Consider the following 20,052-nt stretch of genomic DNA (forward strand, 5'->3'; position numbering starts at 1 on the left):
GTTTCAGTACAAGGCATAGCATATCACAAAGGAAAGAGATAGCAAATACTAGTGGATGGTCAGTGTAGTCAGAACATAGCGAGTGAGTTACTTTTAAGCAATTTAAGGAAAATATATATACTGGAATAACAAATATATGAGATGAATAAAAATGATTTTATAATACCATAAACTTCTCAATTTTCTTTGTTAATATATACACATTTCTGCTATAATTGCTAAGAGGAATGAATCTAACAGTGAAAGCAAACTGTATTTGCCTTGCTTTGTGTATTTTTATTGGGCTGCTTTCCAAAACAGACCGATGGGGATTTTAGCCTAGGTCTGTTTATGGGGAACCTCACTTCTCCTCCCCCCCCACATCCATAATATAGTTTTTTGGTAAACTGTTCAAAGGATATTTAATGTTGATATAATCCTGTTATTAAATTCAACTAAATTTTGTCTAAATGTGAACTCAGACCACAGGGAGCTAGTATATTGCAAGAAAGATAACAGCCTATGAAACTCAGGACTCAATCTTCAGAGTTTTCTTCCACTGAAGTCTTAGTCCATTAAAATTAGCTGTGTGATCCAAAGGAATAATTGGTAAGAATGTTTAGTGGTTCATCATGAAGGTGATTAAATATTGATATTGATCTTGTGTTTTGGAACAATTTAATATAAGGAAAAATCCTTTAATTTTTTAAACTAGGTGTGCATAAACAGATTAAAAAGCGAAGAATTCCTGTGAAATATAAGAAACAATCATTTAAGCATATGTTGTTTTGTCTCCAAGGTCCAGACAATTTTAACTATAATACTCCATAGTCTGAACAATATATTATGCCAAAGAACTACTTGTGCTTTATAACAGCAGGAGATCTATATGTTTTTCTGAACTTAATGAAAAATAGTAACAGAACAAAAGAGAAATCTGGGTGCAAGTTAATCCAGATACCGAAAATGTTCTTAAAATCAACATATGAAGGCACATGCTTCTTAAAGTCAAGTTTTTTCAAAATTCATGCAGTTAGTCATTAAAGCATGAATTCATTTGTGTAAGGAATGCCTACCATGCATAGAGAAGCAGGGTAGAGTGCAAAGACCACTCAAGTAGGTGATCTGGGTTCTAGTCCTTACTCTCACACTTTTTTGCAACACAGCTCTGCGTAAATCACTTCACCTTTCTGAGTTTGAGTTTTGTCATTTGCCAAGATGGTTGTTGTGAGGTGTGAAGGACAATCAGTGCGGAAGCTCCCTTGATACCTGTGAAGATGTTAAGTAAGTGCAAGGCTTAAAAGGTCCTCAAGGATCTTAGAGCCAAGTGAAACCCCGTTTTTTCTTTGTGAATATTGGCTATAGGCATTTGAACATTGGTTAGGCATGTACTTTAGGGCTAACAATTATTTAGTTTCCTTTATTTTTTTAAAAAAGATTTTATTTATTTATTTGACAGACAGAGATCACAAGTAGGCAGAGAGGCAGGCTGAGAGAGAGAATGAAGGAAGCAGGCTCCCTGCTGAGCAGAGAGCCCAACGCAGGATTCGATCCCAGGACCCTGAGATCATGACCTGAGCCGAAGGCAGAGGCGCAACCCACTGAGCCACCCAGGTGCTCCCATTTAGCTTCCTTTAAACCGGAGAATAGAGTTAGAAAGTGTCAAGCCTTCTACTCTAGGATTAGCGGATCAGTGTTACATGGGAGGACTCTCCCCAGCCCTGACAACTAATGATATTCCTTACTGTATGCAGTTCCTCTGTCAAAAGCTGAGATAAATATCATCTATCTGGGAAATGCCTTCTTACAGACTCAGGTCACATAATACAAATAGGGAGCAAAAGCAGACTGGTTTCTTTCTTAGAATAATCTAGAAGTGAAGCTACTGGACTTGGTTCTTGATACATGTAATGAAATAATAACCTTCAGGAAAGTGGTAACAATTTATACTCCTCTACAATACTCAATTCTCAAGATATTCCTCATTACCAGTTTGATTCACCATTTACTATCTTCCATAAATTAATAACTCAAATCCACAAGATTCATCTATTTTCCTTCCTCCTACAGTCTACTCCTGTCCTGATGTGCTTGACAAGATGGCAAAGGCTGAGTGTTTAAATGTGCCTTCAATGGCTTACTTCTCCTCTTAGGATAAATCCAAACCCTTTAATAGTTTATATGCTCTGGGTGAAGGTTTCTTCCTCCTTCTGCAGCCTCATTTCGCACTACCAACCTCCCTCTCAAACAGACCATCTGTCCCTTATGTTTAGGTCTTTGTTTGCACAACATTACTTATGACTGGAGCACCAGATTCTAGAGGGAGCTCAGTATTCAGACAGAATTTCTGACTAGTGACAGCAAAATTGGCCCCCTTCATACAGCTAAGAGTACTGATTTCAAACTGACTACAAAATGACTGTGGCAAATACAATCATTTGATTTGTCAGTCACTTAGGGGAGCAGGTTTTGATATGGGCACTACCTCTTAGAGAGAAGAGGCTTGGGGGGGGGGTAGAGAATGAGGACCTAGAAGAGCTCATTGCTCTCCTACTTCCACCCAAATAAATGGAAATATTTTTCTACACTCTAGTTTTATGAGAGAGCTTTAGAATAGCCAAGAAGAAGATTTAAAATATTGGCACAGAAAAGTAACTCAAATAGGAGCTATTTATCTTTCATACCTTGTATACCTAGATGGTACACCTTCTACTGCATTGACAGATTAAGCATTTTGATACTGTGATCCAAATTGCTTTAAAACTTGCAAGCCATGTTTTTCAAGGGCTCCTAGTAAGATGCTATCATTCCACTGGCACAAAAAATTCCCTTTTAACCAAAATGGTGTACAATGGGTTGGTTTTGTCAGTTGAATGTTCTGGCTAACAACATTCTCAACTTCCATACTGTCACTATCCTAGTTTCTCATCATCTGCCTGGCCTGGGCGTAATGGCTCCAACTTTGATCTCAGACCTCTTGCTCAGTACTCCTCAACATAGAGATCCAATAGGCCAGTCTCATCATTTGAGTTCCCAGCTCAAAATTCTTCAATAGTGCTTCTTCTTCTTCTTCTTCTTTTTTTTAATCACTGCTAGAAAGAGCCTAAGTATTTGATTATAAAACTCCTGATCTAACTGCAGCCTACCTCTCTAGGTCCATCTACTACCCCTTCCCCACATGCTTTCCCTCAATTTTTAATGAACTGGTCACTCTGAGCAACAGGAAGCTTCTGGAACATACCAAATTCTCATACATTTGGGGCGTACTTCCATATATCTTCCCACGCTACTCATCTTTCCCTCTTCACCCAAATACTCCCTATTCTAAGCCTTTTCTCACTTTCCCAGAAAGCTAAGTTCCTCCTTCTCCCATGTTCCTCCTATTCTTCTTACACCTACCCATTACAACAATCAATTTCCATTGGAATCCTTGGTGTGTCTTTCTCTCCATATAATAATGTGCTATTTAGGTATTCTCATGTTTACTTCAGGCACCAGGCTCCAAGTCTAGCACAAAAAAGATGCTCATGAATACATTAAAAATCCTATCTTTAATGTTGAATTTTATAGCTATCTACTTACTATTTATAATTACAGGTGATTAATCACCTAATTAATTATTATTCTCCATCAATTCTGAGCACATTATTTCATTAAAAAATCGAACCTGCTATAACATATGAACTCACTGAATATATAACCTGAAGAACAAATCAATCAGCCATCAAGGTTTTTAAAAACATTTCTACACTTAGGATCTTTTATGAAAATCTGGCAATAGGATAAAGATAAGCTATCTGGACTTTGCCCAAAAGAGTCATTTGGCCCAGGTTCCTAATAGAAGCTATTGCACAGAGTCTTTGAAATTTTACTTACATGGTATAGTGTGGTCTCTGGCACAGGCGTGCCCATGATGTCCTGTCTCAGAGCATCCATTTGCAAACTAGGTAGCAATGAATAGTGAGTCGGGCTATTACTCTTATCGCTCTTCTTTTTAGACTTCTTCCCTGTGTCTTTTTTGCTGTTTCTCTGAAACATGTACTCTTCTTGAGCAATTTTTTCATTGCTCATGTATCGAAGTAGAGAGTTTTCTATATAAAAAAAGAAATACACCAATATAAATATGCAAATATACCAAATATATCACTCTTCCCTGATTGTGCTATTAGATTTCATTTCTGAAATGTAACTTGATTTAATTTATAAAATACCTATATAGTAAAAACATAGAGCATCATAATCATTTGGGATCATAGGGCAATAAGAAATAGCCTACAGATTATTTATCCAAGTTCTATCTCTGGACCAACTATATGACAATCACTGTAAAACTTGAATCAGAAATTCTGGGTGTGCAGCTCATAAAATTTTTAACAAGTTCCCCAGGGAGATCCTGCCAAAAATCGATGACAAACAGTGACCTATAACAGACTAGCATCCTTGGAGAACTTAAAACCCATATTCTGAACCAAGAATCAGCAAACTTAATTCATAGAATCTATGCTTAAACTGACAGCCATCACTTAGAACTTCATAAAGCATTTTCCCCCAAGATATCATCATCATATGAAGTCTCAAAACAATGACTCAGTAATAGCATATATGTTTCTCTTTTTACTTTTTTCTTGATTAATTCTATAACACAAATGAAGTCAGAAACTAAAATTTGGAAAATGGAATGAATACTTAGATGTAAAGGAAACTGTCAATATTCCTGTATTTACCAACATTTTCTGAAATGTTCACTCCATGAAATAACTGTTAACTAGACTAATGAAGCAGATATTCATGCTTGCTTATCCCTGTGTGGTAAATTCAGCATATCAGCTAGAAGTAACAGGCAAATGGGTTAAATATATTATGAAGGAAGCTTATGAGCTGAGGCCCTATGAATAGTGTTTTGCTTTGTTTTATTTTTTATCTATAACTCTATGGCTCTCTGTTTCAGAAAGCAGAAGTAGTTCACCATATCCACAGCTGGTCGAGTCCCATTTAGTAGTGAGACTTCCAGTGGCTCTCTTTACTGCTCACATCAACAGCAGGATAAGTGAACATAAAAACTTACTTTTGTAGATACTTCATGTGTAGCCCACCCCCAAGTAAGAAGATAACCCTGAACAACAAACAGAAGAGAAAAAAAAGCAAAGTGTTTTTTTTTTCCCGTTTCTATATGGTTTTCATTAGTCACTGGCCCAGTTTCCATTAGCTTTATTCATGTACGTCAATACCCATTTTAAGATTGTACTAATTCAAAAGTAGTGAGGTTGCATTGCGGACCAATGGGGACTGATCACAAACTCTTCCTATTCTTTGAACTTAATTCTTTTATGCAGTTTCACACTTCTGACCTTGTTTTCCAAATAGTGGCTTTGACATAACAATCAGATTTTTATTTTTTTTTACACTGTACTTATCTGCCCTGAATCCCTTAATAAGAGATATTCAGAGAAGATATCTATTTAATAACATTAAGATAGTCAAACGTTGGTCTGAGTTGGTTTGGGTGTATCATCAAATCAATGAGAGAATGAAGTTTTCCACTGAAGCCATAACAACCTATTTAAAGAACATTTAAATTTGCTTTTTGTTCCAACACCCCAGCCTACACTGAAATTCTAGAACACTTACCTCTTCTACTATCTCTCTTCATCTTATTTGGATCTTCATAGTCCCCCACCCAATTATATTCCACTGGCATAGATATAGGTCGTAGCTTGCCTAAACACAGAGAACAAAATTCACATCACATTGTTTTTCTTCCCCATGTCCGCTCATACTTAACACTGATTTTTAGCTATAGTCTGCAAAACACACTCACTCATATGCAACGTTATGGTTGGCATTTGTGTAGATGAAAAATGTGTGTTTTGAGCCAGAAGGTGAAACTGCCTGTGGCAACGGGCCAGGTGATAATGCAATCTTAAGGCATCCTTTTATAAATAATAAAGAACAGCCTAGGCTTGCTCTCTTAGGAGCCCCAGACTTTAAGGGTATGGTCCTTTACAAAGAGTATCACTATTTTAGGGATTTCACTTTCTCTTCAGTCACTGGTTCTCCGCCTTATTCTCCAATGCCCAAGTGTCTATATCTTGATAGCTGGTCTCCAAGATAGTAGCCCCTTGTGTTTAACGCGCCTGCAAGGATATTAACCTGCTGTGGCTGTTGGAATGCTACAATGCTTACTTCCCATCTCCACTGCCTCCTAACTCCTGTCACAATATATTTTGGATTTATCACCATGCTTTAGCAATATGGCTGGATTCCTATTTATGGTCTATAGCTGGGCCTGCCCCACCCTCAAGCATCTATTTTGCTATTGTAAATAATTCTAGATTCCAGATTCAAGTAATCACTGCATTGGCTGGCCTGTCCTGTTTCCCTCTGTCTGTAGTCTTACTAAATAACATTTTACTTTAGCAAGCAGAACTCATGATATAGACTTCAAGCATAACTTTTTGGTGAGGCTCCAGTTTATTATTTTTGATCAACTTGAAATTCCTGAAGCACAAAAGAGCCTAAGAATATCATAAAAATGTTTAAAAAGCATACCTAGCACAATGCCTCACATACAATAACTGCTCAATAAATTTTAAATGAATGAAAAGCCAAGACTCACATGGGACTGGATCATAATAATGATGATTAGGATGCACGTGATAATAGTACTAAACATATATATATATATATATAATTTACCATATGCCAAAAACTGTCTAAGGGTTTTATAAGTATTAAATTGTTCAATCCTCATAGTTATGAGAAATAGACTATCATTACCCTCGTTTTACTGATGAAGAAACTGAGACAGGTAATGTAACTGGCCCAAGGACACACAGTTGGGAAGTGTGTAGTACCAGGGTTGAAACCCAGGCATTTAAACACTACTTCTGCCGTAATTCATGGTGACTTCAATATTTATCCTCCAATATTTTGGTTTATCAGTTTCTTGAGGTTCTCTCCTCTACCCACCCTTGTGGTTATATGCTTAACCTGTTAACTGCAAAGGTTGTAATCCTTTCTAGCATCCCATTTTTCAACTACAGTCTTCTTTTTTTAAATTTATTTTTTATTTTCAGCATAACAGTATTCATTATTTTTGCACCACACCCAGTGCTCCATGCAATCCGTGCCCTCTATAATACCCACCACCTGGTACCCTGACCTCCCACCCCCCGCCCCTTCAAAACCCTCAGATTGTTTTTCAGAGTCCATAGTCAACTACAGTCTTCTGTATTTCTAGTGCAATCCCTGCAGACCCTAAGTCCAAATATCCTCCTTCTTAATCTACTGACCCTCCCACCTTCTAAGACCTCTCAGTCACTATATACCTCTTCATCTCCTTCCTTGCCCAGGTAAATTTCATGATCAATTACTATGATCAGTCCATGTATTTAAAAAATTCCATTAGGAGACTTTTAATTCTGTTCCTAAGGACGATGTAACCTTATGGTTTTATACTATGTACAATGATAGAGTTTACATAGTATATTTTGCTAAGTTCTTTGAAAGTCTGAGGATGAACTGGATATGATAAAATTATTAATGAGCCAAAAAATATAGTGTTTATTTAAAAGTGGTTTCCTTTCAAGGTGTGTAAACAACTTTTAAAACAATCACCTAAGATTCCAAAATTCTCATAGAGCACATCTCTGCATTTTTATAAAGGGAGAGCTTTGGGAGAGCTGATACAGGTGCATATATCCTGCCCTCCCAGAGTTAGGTAAAACTTTTGAGAAAGGTTCAGTTCTGTTATGTCTATTCAACTGCTTGGCAGAATCAATCCTCCATATTTTCAATGTTTTGAATTCTGTATTTCCAAAATTCCTACAAATTATTTTTTTAGAATCTGGTTTTTAAAGTAAAGTCCATTTCAGCATATGTGTACTGAATTAACAGCCCTAACACTGTTTCTACCTGTCACCAAGAAAATCCTTTGGAAAGTGAACAACCCAATAAATAAGTCTATATGTTATTATATGCATATATAAAGTATTTTAATATTTTTCAAAGAATTGATTGGCTGTTTGTAGTCAAATGTATATGCACAAAACCAAGAAGAAACATGCTTCATGCATAGAATATGAAAGAAATAACTGTATCATTGAGGCATATAATTAAGCCCTTGATATGCCTGGTTATATTATTAACCATAGGAAAAAAAATTTTCAAAAGAGTAAACACTGATTTTCTGGTGATTTTTTAGTAGAGTATACTGTATATTGCCAACACAAAATTGAGAAAAAGGTATTGAATAAAACAAAAAACTGAGATCAAAACCTTAATTAAAATTCACTTTTGGGGGTGCCTGGGTGGCTCAGTCATTAAGCATCTGCCTTCCACTCAGGTCATGATCCCAGGGTCCTAGGATTGAGCTCTGCATCGGGCTCCCTGCTAGGCCAGAAGCCTGCTTCTTCCTCTCCCACTCCCCCTGCTTATATTCCCTCTCTCACTCTCTCTCATGCAATAAATGAATAAAATCTTTAAAATAAAATAAAATAAAATAAAATTCACTTTTGGAGGACATCAGTCTTTTGCTTTTTATTAGTTATAAAGTTCTGAATTTAGCAATGCCAAGTAAAAATAATCATTTTTAAAAGTATTATTTGTTTGGTTATAAGAAATAATGTTGCTTATAAGTATTACTGCTTTTATAAATTTTTTATTGTGCTGAAATATTGAAACAGACTTAATAAAAAAGAATGAGGAAATGCTCATATAAACAGCAGTGCTTTGCAAAATGAAAAAATAGAGAATGGCTGAAATTATTCCTAATTCCAAATACAGAGATCTTTGATTACAGCATGGAAGTGTTTGCCAGTGCAAGTAATTGTAATTACACAAAATAGTAAAGTATAAATGGAAAAAGGAATTTATGGTTTGTTGCTGCAGTATCACTGGTCAAAAGAAAGAAGAGTAGTATAAGCATTATTTTAGTTTTAAGTCAAATGTATACTATTATTAATATATGCAAAGTATTTTTATGTTTGTAATTACTTTTTTTATTAAATTGATTTATTTTCAGAAAAACAGTATTCATTATTTTTTCACCACACCCAGTGCTCCATGCAATCCGTGCCCTCTATAATACCCACCACCTGGTACCCCAACCTCCCACCCCCCGCCCCTTCAAACCCCTTATTAAGTACATTTGACTCACTCCTTATGGAAATGTACATACACCAATAATAAATCTCTGAAAAATAATCTGAAACATTTTAAGACATCTCTTTAGCTAGTGACACTTGTATTTACTAATTCATGATGAAAATTAATAATAGTAATCAAGAATACAGTAAAAAAATAAAGAGCCCTATTATAAATTTTGCTGACTACTTTCTCTTAAAATTTTTTATTCTTCCAAGCATAAAATATTTATTAATTGTACAGTATATTTGACACCCTACCATAAGCCTTGTGATATTTCTGTGCTACAGTCTCACAGTTTACACTATTTTGTTACTTGCTTGTCATATCTGTTGCACAACTGGAGATTTCTAACTTGGATTTCCATAGAGGCAGGAATTGTGCACTGTATTTCTTACTGTATTCTAATAAATGTAGAGTTGAAAGATAATTATTTTTGGATTTTATTTGAAATTTATTTTGAAATTAATGGCAAGTAGTTTTTTATTCTGAACTATATTTAGCTGTAACTGAACACAAATAGAACACTAAATATAATTTTAAGAATACTGACAATGAGGGCTGCCTGGGTGGCTCAGTCATTTTAGTGTCTAACTCTTTGTTTCAGCTCAGGTCATGGTCTCAGGATCGTAACTTGCACCAGGCTCCATGCTTAGCAGGACGTCTGCTTGAGATTTCTGTCCCCTTCTACTCCTTCCCCAACTTGTGCCCTCTCTCTCTAAAATACATAAAAATAAATAAATAAAATCTTTTAAAAAAAGAATACTGATGAAAGAGTACTTTGTAATGATCTTAACTACTTGTTTTTAAATGAAATTGCTACATTTCAGTATTACTGCATAGACTTGCTTGAAAATAAACTGACATTTCCCTTAGATAAGAAAGCATATTTGGTGCTATTGCAAATGTTACACTGGCCTTTGGCAGAGCTAAGTGCTCACTCTTCTGGGCTCTTTCATAGTGTTTTTGGTATATATATTATGATATTGTATTGTATCTTTCTGTTAAAGGTTTTTCTACCTTTTGGCAGAAACTGGGTCTTAGATATCTTTGTTATGAGTGCTCCTGGCAAAGATACTGACCCACTGCAGGTAATGATTAAAATTTTTTGAATGCTTGAATGGAAGGATACTAACATTAGGGATAACCCAAATTACTGAGCCCTTCACTGGATCCTAGTTCCTCTTACTTACTCAAAACTATCTCTTGTGCAATGTTTGCTTCTTTCTCCTGGAGCATCAATTTTTCTCTTTTTACCAAATGGTTCCAATTAGCAAATAAACATGCTGTAATTTCTCCAATCTTCAAAAAAACAAAAACAGCTCCTCCCTTCACTAGCAAACTACCACTCAACTACCACCTCATTTCTCTGCTCTCCTTTACAGAAAAACTCCTAGAATATAAAACTCATTTACATTCTCATTCTCCAATTCCTCTCCCTTTTTTCTAGCTTTACTGAGGTCTGACTGACAAATAAGAATGTTATATATTAAGGCTTACAACATGATTTTTAAGGTGTGCAACATGATGTTTTAATGTACATATACATTGTGAAGTGATGGCCACAATCCAGTTAACACATCCTTCCCCTCACCTGGTTACCATTTGTATGTGTGGGTATGTGTGGTAAGAACACTTGAGATCTACTCTCAAATTTCAAGTATAAAAATGGAAAACAGTATTGAGGTTCCTCAAAACAAAACAAAGCAAAACAAAACACAGAGCTACCATATGATTTCCCAACCCTACTTTTGGGTATATATCCAAAGAAAATAAAATCAGTATCTCAAAGAGATCTATGCACTCCCATATTCACTGTAACATTAGTCATAATAGCTAAGACATGGAAACAATCTAAGTGTCCATTAATGGATGAGTGGCTAAAGAAAATGTGGTATATGTATACAACAGAGTATTATTCAGCCACAAAAGATGGAAATCCTAAATTTGTGATAACATGGATGAATCTAAAGGACATCATGCTAAATGAAATAAGCCAGACATAGAAAGACATAATGTAGCATCCCACTTTATGTGGAATCTCCTCCTTTCTCTTTCTTGGACCTTCTCAGATTAGGCTCTTGCCCCCAAAACTATACCAAAACCATTACTGTCAAGTTCACTAGCACCTTCATGTTGCTAAATCCAAAAGACAAATCTTAGAACCTTTGACTTTTTTGACCTATCTGTAGCATTTGATGCACAGGATTATTCCCTTCTTTGTAACATTTTCTTCATCTGACACAGGACTCTGTCCTCCTCTGGTTTTCCTCTCCTCTTCTGCTAAATTCACATACACCCTTGAAAGCTAAGTGAAAATGTCATTTCTTCGTGGATGCTCTCCTTGACCTCTTATTCTAGGCTGGGTTTCTCTGTATTTGTTCTCATTTTCTGTTGTAGTTTTTCTTCATAGCATGCCATTTATAGTCAAATAAGTATTTATTAAATTGGTTGCTTGAATTCTGGCCCTCTTCTAGAATGTAAATCTCACAAGAGAAATTTCTCTGTTGTTTACTGTGGTATCTCCAGCACATAGCACATGGCCTTAAACACAGTAACTATTCAATATTTAGTGACTGATTACTTGTTAAGCAAGTAAACAGGGGTCCTTCCTCACACCCTGGACTGAAAACTGTCCAAGCTATGCCATTAATTTTTATTTTCATAGTTTCCTTCTCCTTCCTTCCTGTCAACTTTCCAGTCCCCTCCCCCTCATTTTTCCTTCCTTTTCCCTCCCACCTTCCCTCCCTTCCTTCCAATGTAGTATGTCAACCTGACCGACTGCCTTCATTTCTAACAAATCAAGCCTTAGAGAGCGGTTTGGTAATATATCAGAATAGGAGTCCAGCGGCACCTGGGTGGCTTAGCTCGTTGAGCATCTGACTTCAGCTCAGGTCATGATCTCGGGGTCCTGAGATCAAGCCCCATGTTGGGCTCCCTGTTTAGCAGGAAGTCTGCTCCTCCTACTTGCCTAGCCCTCCCCCAACTCATGCATATGCTCTCTCTCTCAAATAAATAAATAAAATCTAAAAAACAAAACAAAACAAAAAAACCAAACCAACAAACTAGGGGTCCTGCCTCCTGATATGTGGAAACATTCCTGTATTAGGCTACCCATGATATCTGTTGAAATACTACTGAATTGCTGCCGTTTTCAATTGTATTTATCCCCCCTTTTTAATTCTTTTCTCAGACATGCTTAAATCATTAAATTTCAAGGTGATAAACAGCACCTGAGAAGCAATATTGTCTCTTACAGTTGAAAAAAAGACTGCAGAGAAATCTGACATGCCCTTTAATGCTCATACACAAAAAAGCTTTCTCTAGAGTCTAAGGAGAAAAGATATATACATATACACATACATATACACATCTGTTCTGAATATTTTAACCAATATTTTCATGAAAATGAGTGTAGTAAGGAATGTTAAGCTACAAGCATGCCACATATACCCATCAAACTCCCCACATACCAGACAGAAAAATTACTTTCAGATGGTTGACTGCATTTCTAGGAAAACATCCCGAGGTAATTTAAGGTAGACAATAACACATTTAAAGAGGAATAACACAGAACTGAATGGAAAGTCAGTAATTTTTTAAGAATAAAAGCAACATATCTGGATCTAATAAAATAAGTAAAAACAGGCACTTTGATCTTTAGGGCCATATTTTTTGAATTTCATTTTTGGATATAAGAGCTTGGGAAAAAGTTGGGTTGTAAACATTGCAATGTGATGATTATTTAAGTACTGGCTTTAAAACCTCGTAATAATCTAAATCAAATACAAATCTAATTACTATTAACTTGAAATCTTTTCAGTTTCATTAATGGAGAACAAAAACAATTAAAATCTCATTTCAAAGAATAAACTACATCTTGTTTTTAAATTTTCCTATTGCTTTCTGAAAGTGATCTAGATTTTAAATGGGGAGTAATATAAAAGTTACTGAAGGAGAAAATTTTGAACTGTATCAAAAATTATATGAGACTTCTAACACTTGATTTCAAGGCTAATTATATTTTGAATAAGATTACCTTTTGTAACAATTCTACCAAGAGAACAACTGCGCAGTACACATTGGAGTCTGGAAAGACAGGTTTTCCTAAGTTGAAACGTTTACCACTGTGCATAGAGTCACTTCTACATTAGAGGGGTGTGAGGACTAGGAAAGATTCAGATGGTTTAAATACTGTTTAAGTGGCAGAAGACTTCTGGGTCCTCCTCTGATGGCTCTGGTGGGTAAGAAAAAATGAGCTATGCTAAAATACCATTGTCCCATGCTGTGCTCAGCATTAATACAGTTGTGGACAAGAAAGATGACATGAGTATGGAAATGTTACTTGGTTAGAAACATCCAATTTTCAAGTTAACCACAAATTAAAGCCCTCTTTTATTTTATTTTTTTCATAGTTTCAAGTTTTTGTTTAAATTCTGGTTAGTTGGGGTGCCTGGGTGGCTCAGTGGGTTAAGCTACTGCCTTCAGCTCGGGTCATGATCTCAGGGTCCTGGGATCGAGTCCCACATCGGGCTCTCTGCTCAGCAGGGAGCCTGCTTCCCTCTCTCTCTCTGCCTGCCTCTCTGTCTACTTGTGATCTCTCTCTGTCGAATAAATAAATAAAATCTTTTAAAAAAAATTCTGGTTAGTTAACATACAGTGTAATGTTAGTCACTCTATTTTATAAAAAAAAAATATCTTAGTAAAGCAGTGTCTTGAAAATCTTATCAACATCAGGGAAAGAGTCCCCTTTTCTCATGAAGAGTAAAAAAGACAATGATTAAGACCACCAAATGAAGACTCTCTTTTGAAATAAACAGAATGATAGCTTGTAATAACTTTATAATTGCTTTCACATAATTTCCCATTTGGGATTACATCAGTCAGTACAACTGGCAAGAAAGGGAGGGATGAAAAACTTAAGACACACCAAAGTTAATTCGTCAGGATTTCACCAGTAGTTAGTTTTGGAGTCAGCCCACAAATACACTTCCAACTTCCTCTCCCAGTGCTCTCCTTGCTACATCACATTGCCTTGGTATGAATTCAAGACCACTGCATTACACAAAAATCCAATTCTTCTGTCTTCAGAAATAATTCAATGACATGTATGATGACTGCTTTTTTTTACGTGTCCTTCCACCCAGTATGCAACGCTTGCAAAAAGTTCTTAAAAGCTATGTGAAGAACTAATGGAGGATTAGAACATAAACTGTGGATGTAGCTTTGTATTTGCTGTCCGTCACCTTAACAAAGATGGAAAATACATTGCTTTGGCATGACGTGTCAACTTGTAAGCTGAGAGACTTACAAAAGAATGTTGGGTTTTCATATGTATACTTTTAAATGCTCTGTATTGCCTTAATTATTTGCTCTAATGTCTCCAGTCTTTAAGGTAACCAACGTACAATTTTTAGTTATCTCTTATTTAACAAGATCCGACATAACACTTGACATTTTCTACCTCCTCCCCTCTCTCCTGCCCAAAGGATCTATATCCTCCATGATTTCTGGCAAACTGTTTTGCAGCGATACCAGTAATTCTACAAGGAACCTGGAGTACAGAACACCATGCACTGATCTTTCCAGTTAGTATTTACTACTTGAGTTTGGACAAGTAATAATTTATTATTTGAGTTTGGACATATAAAATTTACTCTAGAAAATGGCTCTTCTGCAAGATAAAACTGAAGATGACATTCAATACACCGTTTGCTGGGGTAGACTTTGACTTAAGAGCAGAGGCTTTTCCAGGGGCACTTGGGTGACTCAATCAGTTAAACACCCACCGGGCTCTTGATTTCGGCTCCAGTCAAGATCTCAGGGTTGTGAGAATGAGCCTCATGTAGGGCTCTGTGCTGGGCATGGAGCCTGCTTCAGATTCCCCATCCCCAACCCCCAAAAAGAATGGAGGTCTTTCCAAATCCTTACCTATTAAGTCAGATGTGTGTAAGTTAAAACATAAAGGAATTTTTATCATTGGTCTTTAAGAGGAGCTACCAAAGTCCATTATTTTAGCATTGCCCAAAATGTATTCCATCAAACCTTCCATTGGGAGGTTAGTAAGTATTTTGTGACCAAAACAAAAAAAGATTCAATGTACAAATACATTAGGGAAACAATAAGCAACCTAAATTCAAGAAGACCTTCAAAGCCTTTAAGTATGCTTACACGCACTTATTAATTGCCAAGAAAGGGATAAAATACTCAGAGGTCTCCAGTCATATTTAACCAGAAAACTTCATTGTTTTGCAAACATTCTCTTTCAGAACTAGAGATCTGAAGGACATATTTGGGGAAATGATGGATCCTTAATCCACACTGTGATGTGAAAGCTAACACTAACCACTCTTAAATTTTACCTAGCTACCATTTACTACAGTTTTCCCCCCCCATAGGATAAAATGCGTTTTGATTTCAACGAGGGAATATGGGTCCCCTCCTGCTCCAGGGAATGTCACAATTGGATTTTCTATTGTAGAGTAGGATAGGTCATCCCAGACACTCACAACATTATATTACTTTTGCCCAGAGACTATATTAATGGTGAGTAGATGTAAGTCTCTTCTCAGGGCAATAATTTCAGAGATTCTTTGAATTTTTTTTAAAAAAGCAATTGGCCCTGCATCATACAAGGGCTCTTTGATTTTCTAGTCATACATATCTGCTTCTGTACTAAATCTGTCTGTAGCTGATTCTTCTTAAGTTAGCTAAGGGTTTCTCAAAAGCAGCATTCTTGACATTGTGGACTGGATCATTCTTTATTGCTGAGATCTGTCCTGCTCTTTGTAGGATGTGTACTAGTATTCTGGGCCTCTACCCACTACATGCCAGTACCTTTCCACCCGCAGTTACAACAACTACAAACACCCCCCCCCTACCCCGCAAAATTACAAATGTACCCTGGAGGGCAATACTGACCCCAGCTGAGAATCCCTGAGTTAGGTAGGCTCTTTCTATTCTTGGCTTCCCATTCTGTCTTTAAGGGAAGCACTATTTCACCTAGTTCATATTTTTCTGTTGATGAATTCATTTTAAGAGTTACTTTTTTCCCTCAGGCAGTTGTATCAGTTTTGTTCACTTGGTTTGCTGATTTTTCCATTCTACCCACATATTGATACTCTGGAATTTAGAGGAGAGGGGGTGAGGGAATGGGTGAGCCTGGTGGTGGGTATTAAGGAGGACACATATTGCATGGAGCCCTGGGTGTGGTGCATAAACAATGAATCTTGGAACATTAAAAAAAATAAAATAAAATTAAGATAAATAAATAAATAAAAACTAAAAAAAAAGAGTTCCTTTTTCTTCATCTTACTATTTTATTCATTATCTAGCACTTTAATTTGTTCAAGCTGATTGTTTTCTTGCCTGGTTTCATTTTTTGGAAGTCTCCAACTATTTTATTTATTTTATATATTATTTTTGCTCTCCTTTTCCTCCCTAGCAATTAAACTTTAAAAAGGTGTGGGGTCTGAACCATTCTGAGAATTCTGATGCTGTGAGGTTTTATTTAGACCTTTCTGCCCAGAGTATGAGCTACTGGTTTCCATAACGGAACTTAAAAGAAGATTTGGATCAGGGCAGTTTTTAGTATACTACCAATTTGAATGTTCTTCCTTCTGCTTTTCAAAACCAAACCAAAACAAACATACCGAATCTGTTCATATTTCTTTTAATTGTTATGATTTAAATGGCTGGTTAGTGGGTAGGGAAAGAGACCAAACAAAGGGAATATTTCCAGCCCTTTTGTCCTTTATTAAATCCCTTCACAGGGAGAGGATGGATTGTTAATTTGATCTATAGGCACTTGACAATCTTTGGAACATTTTCATTTATGAGAAGGAACAATTCATTATGCCATTTAGGCACTATTTCTTGAGCATTTTCCATGCAGCAAGAATAGTACCAAGTACTAGACATACATTATCTCATTTAACCCTCATAAAAACACCACAAGTAATCCTGCCATCTCATTTTACAGATAAGGAAGCAAACACATATTGATGTAAGGCTCAAGTTCAAGGTCAATCAGTTTTAAAGGCCAACCTGTGATACCAAGTTCTGATCTATCTGACTTTAAATTCATGCTCTGCTAGTTCTATCAGTAAAATTGCACAAATTAGGAAAAAGTACCTTCTCTCACTGGTTATTCTGATCCTTACATTAGGAGCAGACACGTTTCCATTTCTCTCAAAACAATTGCTGAACTACTTTTCTATCCATTACTTGGTCCCTTATCACCATCAGCCTGATGTTCAAAATTATTTTGTGAAGCTAATCAACATGCAGTCTTTATGAACTGTATTAAGTAAGTCCAAAGGAATAACAATTCCTGTGGGTATAGTATACATCTCATATTTCTACATTTTTGATTCACTCATTTCTATTTCTATGGTTAGTTCTTTAGAAGTGGTACATTTTACTTGAACAAAGATATTTTCTGTGGTTAGAATCACAATTTCTTTTTTTTTTTCTAGCATAGGTGATGGGTGACAGCTGAACTTTAACCTGATTAGTTAGACAATTTATATTTTAAAAATCACAGGAAAGAGAGAAGGCTTATATTCAGAAATAAAGAAGTATGAATGTATTGTGTGTATGTAATCCTTTAAGAAAAGTTTTAAACAGGGGCGCCTGGGTGGCTCAGAGGGTTAAAGCCTCTGCCTTCAGCTCAGGTCATGATCCCAGGGTTCTGGGATCAAGCCCTGCATCGGGCTCTTTCCTTGGTGGGGAGCCTGCTTCGTCCTCTCTCTCTCTGCCTGCCTCTCTCTGTCGAATAAATAAATAAAATCTTAAAAAAAAAAGAAAAGTTTTAAACAGTGCTGTTAATTATAATTTAGCTGACTAAAAGGTAGAATGACGTTGTAAGACAAAGACAATGTTGAAGTATGATAAGAGACTCTGGAACCCCATGGATCATTTCCTCTCCTCACACCAACAGAACAGTTCATAGTGTCACTGCCCATAGGTTCTTCACCATGTTGGTTTAAGTCATTTCAAGCCATTAGCTGTTCATGTGGATAAATGGCACATGGTAGTTTTCTCTTGTCCCAACTACTCGAGTGGAAAATATTCAGTTATAATGTTATAGAAATTAATTTTCCTCAGTGCACAATGTGTGAAAATAACATTGATGAGGAACGTTTCTAAAATAACAGCTCTGTACTCATTCCTGTGTTTTTTGTGAGGTCCTGGATTCTCAATAAATCAGAAAAGTCTAGATTCCTTCAAACCACTACTATTATGTGACATTATTATAAGAAAATATGTGTTCTTCCTATTCTTATAAAATATGACCACTCCACAGCCATAAAGGGACTCAGTTATCTGTATCTACCTTTTAGCCGGTTTCTATGCGTGGAAATGTGGTATGATGGAAAGGCAAGAGCAAAGAGTCTGTGAACAGCAAAAAGGAAAGCTGATGGGGCACATTATCATTCTGAAAAGTTGCCAAGCAACTGATCTCATCAAATTCAAACCTTTACCTTTGAAGCATGAGCTGATGAGACCAGATAGTTTAAGGGATTTAATGCTGTCCTCTTTTCCCCATTCTAACGTTTACATTAAAGTTACTTACTTAAAAACTGCACTGTTAATTCACCCCATCTAATTCTTCTAAGAGTTTAAAGTGGCTGATACTATTATTATTATTTATGTATTGAGATATTTAAGTTCTTTTGGTCCCCCCCCCCCAGGCTGTATTGAGGTATAAATAAAAATTGTTTATTTAACTTGTACAACGTGATGATTTGATATACGGAGAATTATGAAACTATGACTACAATCAATCTATTTTAACACATTCATCACCTCACAGAGTTATCTTTTTTTCTGTGAGGTGAGAATACTTAACATGTATTCTCTTAGCAGCACTGAAGTTTCTATGCAACAGTGGCAACAATGAAACTACATATGCTGGACACTTTCCAGGCAACTTACAATGCATTGTCATGAAATTCTCACAAAAAGTCTATGAGACAGGTACTATCATCTTCATTTAACAAAGGAGAAAATTGAGACCAACATCTCTGAGCTCACACTAGAGTAATTAGATAAAAGACAGGATTACCAAGTAGGGCTGATGCCACAGTGCTAGTAACCACTGATATAGGCTGCTTCCCCCACTCCGTGTTTCCAGAAATTATTCTCATCTATCTTTTTAAGAAAGTAGAACCCATTTTATGTTCTCGGATTTAAAAAGGACATAACACATTGTTGCTAATTTTACCCTTCAATTCAGCTACCTTTTCCTAAGGTCTGTCAGGGCCATGTTTATGTAAAAACATATTTACTCTAACGCCTATAAATATAAAACAACACATATGAGACCATACAGAATCAGACCTATTTCTGCTTACTTGAAATCAAATGCTTGAATTTGGAAGGAAATTCAATGTCTGGAAATTATTTCTCTACAATTTAGCAAATTACTTTAATCACATCTAGCTAGCTAGTACCACTGGTAGAGTCCCAAATATGCATGGGTACTTAATCTCAGCTCTTGGGTACTTAATCTCAGCTCTACTACTTACTAGTTGGGTAAGTTGGGTAAATTATTTAATCTATCAGTAGGATTCTAGTAGCAACTGCTTCATTTTAAATGGGTCAATGCCTTTGAAATGCTTAGCACAGTGCCTGGCATATATAAAAGCTCACAGGCATTACTGACATTTCTAGAAGGGCCATCTGTTGTCTATCAATATTATACTTGTCTGATAGTTTAGGGTAAATAATAGTTCTTTTAACTTACTCTTAGCAACAACTAGTGGGTCTATGATATAAAATGATAAACTTGCCTAAAAATATATATTTTAAAGTCCACAGTTAGGATATTTTCAGGTATTTTTCTTTACATGTGTGTTTCTTTGTCACTGTGTCCAAAAGCAGAGCTTCCCTAAATATTCTTGTTTTATATATCTAACTTTAAAA

General features: G+C 36.1%; 1 protein-coding gene across 5 annotated transcripts in view; it reads right to left on the reverse strand.

Moving 5' to 3' along the window:
- Positions 1 to 20,052, reverse strand: part of CNKSR2 (connector enhancer of kinase suppressor of Ras 2) — a 282,671-nt gene that overhangs the window by 81,430 nt on the left and 181,189 nt on the right. For 3 of the 5 annotated variants that reach the window (XM_082718291.1, XM_082718289.1, XM_082718293.1), the window contains 2 exons: positions 5,608 to 5,697; positions 3,856 to 4,070 (listed from right to left, as the gene is read on the reverse strand). In XM_082718291.1, coding sequence (XP_082574417.1) covers positions 3,856 to 4,070; positions 5,608 to 5,697 — 305 coding nt within the window. The remainder of the gene's footprint in view (positions 1 to 3,855; positions 4,071 to 5,607; positions 5,698 to 20,052) is intronic. The other 2 variants (XM_082718290.1, XM_082718292.1) reach the window with 1 other exon arrangement.

The sequence above is a fragment of the Mustela nivalis genome (assembly GCF_964662115.1).
Source record: "Mustela nivalis genome assembly, chromosome: X".
Taxonomy (NCBI): domain Eukaryota; kingdom Metazoa; phylum Chordata; class Mammalia; order Carnivora; family Mustelidae; genus Mustela; species Mustela nivalis.